The sequence below is a fragment of the Centruroides sculpturatus genome, unplaced genomic scaffold (genome assembly GCF_000671375.1).
Source record: "Centruroides sculpturatus isolate CEXI.00-Female unplaced genomic scaffold, Cexi_2.0 scaffold728, whole genome shotgun sequence".
NCBI classification, from domain to species: Eukaryota; Metazoa; Arthropoda; class Arachnida; order Scorpiones; family Buthidae; genus Centruroides; species Centruroides sculpturatus.
Genome location: NW_019384847.1, coordinates 74,132 through 85,388, shown reverse-complemented (window position 1 = coordinate 85,388; position 11,257 = coordinate 74,132). Strand labels below are relative to the sequence as shown.

Here is an 11,257-nt window from a genome sequence, read left to right as displayed (position 1 = left end):
AAAGCAAACAGTGGGGACGCACGTTCTAACCTAACCTAACCTATTCTAATAAATTATCATAATTAATACCATTTATATTATTAGAATAGGTTAGGTTAGGTTAGAACGTGCGTCCCCACTGTTTGCTTTTGTTTGCTGGAATCAGCGCCGGCGCCACGACAGCCGCCGCCGTTCGCTCGCGTCGTCACGTGACACGTCGTCTCCAAAGCGGTCCGGTTTCGAGGCTAAAACAGGAAGAGCCGCCATGATGGTCTACGACCCTGGACATTAACCGTTCTTGAACAAAATAAAAAAAGAAAACGTCTACTAAAAATGTAATTAATCTAACGGAAACGAAGCGCCGCCATTTTAGTCACCATACGTAACATTTACCCAAATATCAGTAAATAACAACTTAAAAACTTAAGATTAATACAAACAGTATATCGTCATTGGAAATATTCTCTATACAGTGTATTCTTAATATCACTAACCTTTCGTCAATTTTAAATTATTTGCAGAAAACGAACGTAGAAACAATAAAAATTTATCCACGAAACCTTCGTACAATCTCGCTAATACGTGTTTACAAGAATAATGGCGGCTTAAAGTCACGTGATCACAAACTGCCAATAGAAAGGCGTTTCTTATACGGTTACTCTCGTTATAGGCTCCTTACAAATTTTGAGATAGGTGCGACCTCTAGAGGCTAATTATGGAATTATTAAATGCAGTATTAAATGGAAATTACGTAGAGAGAAGTCAAAAACTTAAAAAAAAATAATTAAAGCTGAGATTAAATAGAAATAATAATAATATAAATTTAAAATTTAATTTATTAATAAATTAATTAAATATTAAATTTTTAAATGAAATTTAGAATGAAGATCAATTAAAAGTCACAAAAGGTGCCTTAACACTAGAAAAGGAAAGAGCCTGGAAACAACTTATTAGTTGCTATAAGACATACGAAAATAGCACCTTAGATCGAAGGCAACGATACAAAAAATTATGTGAAAAAGATGAAGAAAATCAAAGAAATATCGATATTGGAAAGGAAAAAGTTGCTGCATTAACTGTGAGTTGTTTGCGTCCTCCATATTTTTGTCAATTATTCACCGAGTGAATAAAGCATTGAACTATGGTCGCGGGTTCGCACCTCTCCAACATTGTAACCGCGTAGAATTTTCCGAAGTTTAACTTACTTCCCGTGTCTAATGCTTAAATAGGGAACAGTTTCCCATAGAAAGTCCTCTAGGATTGAATTCTCCTTTAGTGATTACCAAAGCCAAACGTTGCCTTTTTCATTAATCCAATCCAATCTTTCGTATACCATTAACATACTTATATTTATATTTTATGAATGTCGGCATGGATTTATAAATTTTCATAAAATTTATAAATCCACAATTATAAAGATCGCTCGACCCTATTGCGGGCGAGGTCTTCTTGTAATAGGCAAATTTATTGCCCTTATTTCAATTGATGGTGCCTCAATGGTATTTATGGATCATCATATTTACAAGTTGCTAGTTCAAAACAAAATGCCTGATGATTTTAATGACTGTACTGATCTTCAGAAATTTAAATTTTTGAAAGTCGAAGTGTATTCGTTTGAATTAGTAAATATGTTTTGCTGCTCTTTACTGAATTTTTTATTCTTTTTTGGTGGATTTTCTTTATTTCTATAAGCTCATACTTATATTGGCATGATAATACTCTGTATTTATTATATCTTTTACGCATTTAATTAAAATTAAAAGAATAAATTAATCCATTATTACAATAAATGGATCGCTCTCATTGCGTGTCAGACCCTCTCATATCAGGCATAACTGCTACTGAAATATCAGTTTTAGGTAACTCAATTGTAAAATCATCAACATACAGTGTGACTATAAAGTGTCGATCCATTTTTTGTGAAAATGGTAAAAAAAGTCAGTTTTTTGCAAGTCAGTCGTGTGAAGCATGCTGATCCAAGAAAAGAAAATCGCTGTGATTTAAACATGTTTGAGTGGATTAACATACACGAAAGTACCATCAAATCTTCCTGCTCCGTAGCCTTTAAGAAATAATGATATTGCTTGGCGAGTGACATCCTTTTTTTACCTCTTCCAGCTTGTGAAACGCATGGACACATTATGCACGTTTCATGAATTTGTAATGATCTCTCATACTATCGGTTGTGGCACAATTAATACCTGGCTTAGTCTTCTGGTTGATGACGTAGATCCTGTGTTATTGCAGTTTCTACACGTTGAATCATTTCGTGTGGAATGGTGGATCTACTGAAACATTGTCCATCGTGTACACAACCCATTCATTTGAATTTGATGTTAATCCACTAAAACCTACGCAAAAATAGTGATTCTCTCTTCTTGGATCAATATGTTTCATGCGATTTGTATAGAAATGATTTTGTTACTATTTTCGCAAAGATGAATCGAGACCTTATAATCACCCTGTATTTATAATGTAAATTTGCTATATTCAATACAAAATAGATTCCTTTGTATTTACTTTACTTTCTTTGTATTAGAGCTCGAGTAATTTTTCAGCAAATGACGAGAAATTCAACAAATAAAGCTATGATGACTCATTTAACATTGTAAGAAATTGCTCTAATATAAAACTTTGAAGAATTAAGCATATCTAACGATTATAAGGATGTGCCAATTTCCTCCTAGCTTTAACAGTTGAACAATCCCTTATAATTTTCATTGTAGCCTATACAAACGATCGCAGCTGCAATTAGCATAAACCCGCCATTAGCGAGTGGATAAAACCACTAGTTAGTCGTAGGTTCGCGCCTGGCCAAGGGGTTGTCCACATTGAGTTTTTCGTGTTTTCTACTCGTTAGTAACGTCTGAATAGGGGTCAATTTCCCATAAAAGACCTCCCAGAAGGCATTCCCCTTAGGCATATGGCTCACGTGTCGCGCTGTCGTATACGAATAAAACCAAACCAAACTCAAACAATTTAAATCTGTTATAAAATGATATTTACGAATAGAATTTCACGAGATTTTTCCTATTATTTCATATTTGTATATAGTATAAACGTTTTTAATTTATAGAAAAACATAGCAAAACTGAAATCAAAGATGTCAATATCTTCGAAGAAGACACAAGAAAAAATTCGCTCATTATCAGAGGTATATTAGAATAATAACAATCTTTATTTTATATATTATATAGATGTCGAAATCCCCCGCNAACACAGGTTGGCGCCTGAAGCATTGTTTCATATTAATAACTCTGAGAAGTTGGATGCTGCCTTGCTAATGGTAGAATTCCGTAGATTGTAACTTAAGCCCGCGGGAAAGTCATCGGCAGTCGGCACACAGTAATCAATAAGGGAGACTGAACAATAAAAGTCGGACAGAATAATGCTCTGGCTTTAGCGGTAAAGAATTCATATGAGGATCATTTGAATAGAATAAAAATTTTTAAAACATTTTAGGATAAATGTTTCGAATGTTGATAGCCGGATCTTTAAAGTTATGAATAAATGAGAATACAATATAGTCTCTACAGTCCGTCACTTGCCAGTCCGACTCGTCTAGTAATCCGACACTGCTCCGCAAGGCGGTGCACATGAAAGTTTCGTGTTAACTCTTGATGTATGTGACAGAGACCGATGAATGTGTATACTGTTAGTCGTTTGTTGTTCGTTGCATCTGCGGTAAGCGAAACAGTCCGATCGTGATTAATACGATAAACTGACTCGTCAATCAAGTACATTTTTTATTGTACAGTTCATACATACATACATACAAAATTCAATAATCCAACATCCGCCGGTCCGGTACATGTCGGATTACAGAGACTTTACTGTACTTCAATACGATTGCACCATGATATAATACGATATGATATTTTCTCTCCGACTCTGGCTCTGAAGCAGAAGTGGACTTTAAACACCTCCCTCCCCGTGACATAGGAATGTTAACCATATAACTGTCTGCCACTGGCTGGGGCCAGATCGACTGCATTCGTTCACCCTTTCGACGTTCATACATTGTCCTTGCACCACCAAGGAGAATGCCGCAGTTTGTGAAGGTGTGTCAGGATTGGGAACAATCCTCGGAACTCGAAAGAATGACGCATCCGTTCAAATACTTCGTTGGTGTTTGAATCTGGGAGATCCAGTATCCCAGAACCCCCAGGTTTCAAAAGACACCGGGGACTTCATCTGCACGTATAAGTACAGCAAATCTTACTGCCAACGAAAATCGGTTCGATTGAAGGCAAGGGATTCGGCTCGGGCCGCCAAAGTGACAGGGGCCCCTACCACTTTTCAGAAGCACCCCTATTAAGTGAAATCCTACAAGAGGCACTCGCTGATGTATCCATTCCTTATGACAGGCTGCCAACCTGCGCTAGACAAGTCCAATCGACTACACCCCACTTATCCTGTCCAAAGACAAAGCCTCCTTAGGAAACCTGTTCGTAGCCGCTAAGAAGCCACCCTCTCGATCGACTGAGCATTGGACTGGCCTCATACGTTTTTTGGTGTCCATCATGTGACTAACACTTAAATATGAACCACTTTCCCATAGAAAGTCTTCGCAGAAGGTACCTGCTTTGTACATCTCCACCCCGTGTTGGGTTGTATTCTTTCATCAATCCAATCCACAATTTTTATCCAGATTTATCCAAATATTTAAATTAATTCAAACATTGCATATTTTTAACTTATCTTTCTCATAATTCGAAATTTTAGGTTGAAGCAATTCTGAAAATTAGAATATTATACGAGAAATTAGAATTATTGGAGGAAAAACTTCATCCATTTTATAGAAACAGTGAAACTGAAAAGAAATCGAAGCAAACAAGCAACGAAAATATATTTGACATGCTTATTCTTCCTAATATAGAAGTAACATAAATTTTATTTTTTAAATAGAAAACATATGGAATTAAAAGTTAATTTTAAAAATTGTTTTTTAATTATATATAAAAAATATATATAAACACAGTCTGTTACCAAAAATATGAACCTCGTATTTTTATTGATAAAATTAAAATTCTTTAATGGAATCAAATTTAATTATTCCTTTCCAAACTTATAAATACAATATCTGTTCATAATATAAATATGTAATAGATAGATAATATATTCTCTATTGTACACAACACACTTTTTAGTTTCGAAAAGACCTCGAATTTACAAGCAAATCCAAAGTAACGTAAATGTAAATCTACCCAATTTTTTAAAATTTTTTCTCTGTTTTACTTAAATTCAATTCATACAGCTTCTGCTTCATAAATCTTCATACATTGTATATGGGTGGAGTTGATTGAAGTCTGGAGAGTTGATGGCACGAGATGACATCCAATCTGTCTTTCAAACCAGGCAACTTGTGAGGTGAACTCCGAATTGGTGCATTGAACACTTTCACCTTCTTGAATTCTTTTCTGCACCCGTTTGATGGTTGTATTTTTCACAATTCCAGTCCATAGCTTAAAAATGATTACAGTTTTGCATAAATTCATAAGTGGCTTAATTTTTTTTTGTAACAGACTGTATATATAATGTGTTTTAAAAATTTTCAGGAGGAAAGCTTTACAGATATTAAAAATATTTAGTATAAAAATTCGTTTTGTTTGTTATCTACATTCATGCAAGAGTGAGCATACAATGTTCAATTTGCCAAAGTTATTGGTTCTTCTTTTATGGTAACGCATAGAAGTGTTACCATAAAAGAAGAACCAATTATATATACAGTCTACGAAGTTAATCACATGGTTTAATTACCATTACTTGTATGAACTTAATATAACCAATACATATATGTACCAGTTATAATACCAGTACATGTATGAAATTAATATGTAAATAAGTATCTCCCCCTGTAATAAGGCTTGCCTTAACATAATAAACTTATTATTATTATTTAATATATTATTTTAAAATTATAGAACATATTTTATAAAATTACAAAAGAATATTAAAAAATTGAGACACGTTCATTCTTCTAGTAATGGATCCGAGTGCAGTCGTGAGTTAAAAGTAATGTAAAAAGTATTAAATTGTGTTATAAAACCACATTCTTAAGATATATTATTAAACAAATATTGCGTATTTATTGTATATAAGTTTAGGACTCGGATAGNATCAGTAGCAATTCTTGCAACTCGTAGTAACGAAGTTTTAAAGTATTTGCAGTCTTTAATAGAAAAGGTTAGAATTAATTTTAAGTAAATTTAATTGCTTATTATTGATTTTAATTTTATATGAAATATGAAATCTACACAATGAAAATGCCAATATGAGAAAAATTCACAACCTTAATATCCAGCAGGATTGTTATTCTAATTCGAATCCACTTTTAAAGAATACATTAAAGATTTTCCCCAATACTTTTGTTTTATAGGCACGTAAATTTATGACTTCTGTCGTACCCACCAGTGTTCGAGTGTTCGAGATTGAACCACCAAACACAGGTTGGCGCCTGAAGCATTGTTTCATATTAATAACTCTGAGAAGTTGGATGCTGCCTTGCTAATGGTAGAATTCCGTAGATTGTAACTTAAGCCCGCGGGAAAGTCATCGGCAGTCGGCACACAGTAATCAATAAGGGAGACTGAACAATAAAAGTCGGACAGAATAATGCTCTGGCTTTAGCGGTAAAGAATTCATATGAGGATCATTTGAATAGAATAAAAATTTTTAAAACATTTTAGGATAAATGTTTCGAATGTTGATAGCCGGATCTTTAAAGTTATGAATAAATGAGAATACAATATAGTCTCTACAGTCCGTCACTTGCCAGTCCGACTCGTCTAGTAATCCGACACTGCTCCGCAAGGCGGTGCACATGAAAGTTTCGTGTTAACTCTTGATGTATGTGACAGAGACCGATGAATGTGTATACTGTTAGTCGTTTGTTGTTCGTTGCATCTGCGGTAAGCGAAACAGTCCGATCGTGATTAATACGATAAACTGACTCGTCAATCAAGTACATTTTTTATTGTACAGTTCATACATACATACATACAAAATTCAATAATCCAACATCCGCCGGTCCGGTACATGTCGGATTACAGAGACTTTACTGTACTTCAATACGATTGCACCATGATATAATACGATATGATATTTTCTCTCCGACTCTGGCTCTGAAGCAGAAGTGGACTTTAAACACCTCCCTCCCCGTGACATAGGAATGTTAACCATATAACTGTCTGCCACTGGCTGGGGCCAGATCGACTGCATTCGTTCACCCTTTCGACGTTCATACATTGTCCTTGCACCACCAAGGAGAATGCCGCAGTTTGTGAAGGTGTGTCAGGATTGGGAACAATCCTCGGAACTCGAAAGAATGACGCATCCGTTCAAATACTTCGTTGGTGTTTGAATCTGGGAGATCCAGTATCCCAGAACCCCCAGGTTTCAAAAGACACCGGGGACTTCATCTGCACGTATAAGTACAGCAAATCTTACTGCAAACAAAAACCCGTTCGATTGAAGGCAAGGGATTCGGCTCGGGCCGCCAAAGTGACAGGGGCCCCTACCACTTTTCAGAAGCACCCCTATTAAGTGAAATCCTACAAGAGGCACTCGCTGATGTATCCATTCCTTATGACAGGCTGCCAACCTGCGCTAGACAAGTCCAATCGACTATACCCTACTTATCCTGTCCAAAGACAAAGCCTCCTTAGGAAACCTGTTCGTAGCCGCTAAGAAGCCACCCTCTCGATCGACTGAGCATTGGACTGGCCTCATACGTTTTTTGGTGTCCATCATGTGACTAACACTTAAATATGAACCACTTTCCCATAGAAAGTCTTCGCAGAAGGTACCTGCTTTGTACATCTCCACCCCGTGTTGGGTTGTATTCTTTCATCAATCCAATCCACAATTTTTATCCAGATTTATCCAAATATTTAAATTAATTCAAACATTGCATATTTTTAACTTATCTTTCTCATAATTCGAAATTTTAGGTTGAAGCAATTCTGAAAATTAGAATATTATACGAGAAATTAGAATTATTGGAGGAAAAACTTCATCCATTTTATAGAAACAGTGAAACTGAAAAGAAATCGAAGCAAACAAGCAACGAAAATATATTTGACATGCTTATTCTTCCTAATATAGAAGTAACATAAATTTATTAATTTTATTTTTTAAATAGAAAACATATGGAATTAAAAGTTAATTTTAAAAATTGTTTTTTAATTATATATAAAAAATATATATAAACACAGTCTGTTACCAAAAATATGAACCTCGTATTTTTATTGATAAAATTAAAATTCTTTAATGGAATCAAATTTAATTATTCCTTTCCAAACTTATAAATACAATATCTGTTCATAATATAAATATGTAATAGATAGATAATATATTCTCTATTGTACACAACACACTTTTTAGTTTCGAAAAGACCTCGAATTTACAAGCAAATCCAAAGTAACGTAAATGTAAATCTACCCAATTTTTTAAAATTTTTTCTCTGTTTTACTTAAATTCAGTTCACACAGCTTCTGTTTCATCAATCTTCATACATTGTATATGGGTGGAGTTGATTGAAGTCTGGAGAGTTGATGGCACGAGATGACATCCAATCTGTCTTTCAAACCAGGCAACTTGTGAGGTGAACTCCGAATTGGTGCATTGAACACTTTCACCTTCTTGAATTCTTTTCTGCACCCGTTTGATGGTTGTATTTTTCACAATTCCTGTCCATGGCTTAAAAATTATTACAGTTTTGCATAAATTCATAAGTAGCTCAATTTTTTTTGTAACAGACCGTATATATAATGTGTTTTAAACATTTTCAGGAGGAAAGCTTTACAGATATTAAAAATATTTAGTATAAAAATTCACGAGATATACCCGTTTGTTATCCACATTCATTCAAGAGTGAGCATACAATGTTCAATTTGCCAAAGTTATTGGTTCTTCTTTTATGGTAACGCATAGAAGTGTTACCATAAAAGAAGAACCAATTATATATACAGTCTACGAAGTTAATCACATGGTTTAATTACCATTACTTGTATGAACTTAATATAACCAATACATATATGTACCAGTTATAATACCAGTACATGTATGAAATTAATATGTAAATNTTGAATTTATACACAGAATTCACTAAATCTTTATAAGATTCATAATTTTTGGAGCGATTCTTCTTGCGTGCGATTGTAAGTAATCTGTTTTTTTTTTTTATAAAATTACAAAAGAATATTAAAAAATTGAGTCACGTTCATTCTTCTAGTAATGGATCCGAGTGCAGCCGTGAGTTAAAAGTAATGTAAAAAGTATTAAATTGTGTTATAAAACCACATTCTTAAGATATATTATTAAACAAATATTGCGTATTTATTGTATATAAGTTTAGGACTCGGATAGCAACGACGCTTTCAATACCTTGAAGAATTTAAACATGTTACTGAATAACAACAAATCTATAAGCAAACTTTACGTAAACGAATAATTTTCCATGACAAAATCACAAAAAATAAATGGAATAAAGAGAGAAATTTTAATAAATCTTTATATATATAAATCTATTTTAAAAAATTTCCTATTTATCAATAATAATATGATTATCTCTTAATAGGAAACTAATGAATACCATTCATACGATGAATTTTGGAAGTTATACAATAAAGCATTGATCGATTGCAATGTGCTAGAGAAAGAATTAATGTCATTAAATGTCGAAAATCAAAGATTACGTTCCTCTTTAAAAAAATATTTCTCGGAAATCCAAGTTGATCGATGTGTCTTGCAAGAAGCGGCACACAGTGATTTAACAATGTTCGTGTAAGTCGATAAACACTCTTTTTAATATAATTCTGAATGATTTATCTTTATATAATAAGTGATTTTAGGTTATCTTAAGGTATTAGGAAAAGTAAAATCGTGATGTGCCCTCTGTATAAGTTTATATAACACAAAGATCATATCTCACGATACTTGATATTGTACAAGGTAGAAGTACAGTATTGGATTCCTAGTACTGGATCCAAGACCGAATTTAGACATGTGCCTTACGGTAAATTTAAAAACTGAGGCCTCTAATTTTTAAATCGTAATGTCGTGACGTGAAACCCTACACAAGCTACTGCAGCTTGTTTAATAGGGTAATATGTAAAGTTATTCCTGACCAAATGAAACCAATGGACTATTTACGTGTGTCTAAAGCTCTTAAATTCGCGAGGATCTAGGAAAATTCTTAATTACATTGACGATTTGATGAAACCACTGAGCATTATTAATTAGTCGCGGGTTTGCGCCTGATTGACAAGCTGTCATGTAGTGTTTTCCGGGTCCTAAATAGGAACTAGTTTTAAAAATTTACACGATCCACCCACGATTGTCATAATCCCATCAAACAGATCCTTAGAGATATTTTGGGATTTTCGTAATTATAATGGAAATGTTCGAGATAAAATAAATTACTAAAAAACCGTTAAAGATGTTTAGTTTTAAGGTTAACGATTAAAAATGAATAAATAAATTGTTAGTTTATTAATTAGTTGTTTCATATTTTCACTCTAAAATTAATTTATTCGCATTTTTTTCCAGAGATGAAGTCAAAATTGCTGGCGATAAATTGCAATGAATCATTACTTACTGGAAAAGGGATATACAGTATATCAATAGAAACATTATGATTGTCTCAAGATTATATAATTTCAATAAATTTTTAAAACATTAAACGTTAACATATAATAACCCTAGTTTTTACATTGGTGAAACAAAGCAATGGCTGAAGATTAGACTGAAGGAACATCTGGCTGCTGTAAGGTTAAAAATTAGTAATTCTCCTGTCTTCCAACACTGTAATAGTAATAATTGTCAGATTAATACTAATAAATAAAAAATTATTTTTAGAGAAAAAAACAGTGTAAAACAGAAGGTAAAAGAACACTTCGCTATAATTATGCAGAACAATAATGTAAATTTAAATACAGGAATGTTAACAGCATAATGCTGGGAATTTTTTGTAAACTATATAAGTGGCTCTTATTAATGAGTTGATTGTTGGAGCATGAACTGTGTACGATTATCCCCACTGAAGAGGCCTTTCATAGGTGAAATGGGGAGCTTGTTAGTAATGTAAATAAAAAGTATTTTTCTCTGCAAACTGATTTCTTTTTATACCATTTTTAGCTTTAATTTTTTAATCATTATTGGTTTAATGTTTTAAAAATTTATTGAAATTATATAATATCCAAAAGTCAGAAGTGAAAGAAAAATATAATTTTTTTGTGTAATTTACATTTCTTACATAAGAAGAATAGAAAAAAGT

At 33.2% G+C, this 11,257-nt stretch overlaps 1 protein-coding gene across 1 annotated transcript in view; it reads left to right on the top strand.

Moving 5' to 3' along the window:
• Positions 1–10,653, top strand: part of LOC111630395 (coiled-coil domain-containing protein 65-like) — a 17,362-nt gene extending 6,709 nt beyond the window's left edge. Inside the window, exons 5-11 of the mRNA XM_023374487.1 lie at positions 860–1,057; positions 3,056–3,133; positions 4,705–4,860; positions 6,082–6,165; positions 7,932–8,087; positions 9,560–9,765; positions 10,531–10,653. Coding sequence (XP_023230255.1) covers positions 860–1,057; positions 3,056–3,133; positions 4,705–4,860; positions 6,082–6,165; positions 7,932–8,087; positions 9,560–9,765; positions 10,531–10,567 — 915 coding nt within the window. The 3' untranslated portion in view covers positions 10,568–10,653. The remainder of the gene's footprint in view (positions 1–859; positions 1,058–3,055; positions 3,134–4,704; positions 4,861–6,081; positions 6,166–7,931; positions 8,088–9,559; positions 9,766–10,530) is intronic.
• Positions 10,654–11,257: the final 604 nt, after the last annotated feature.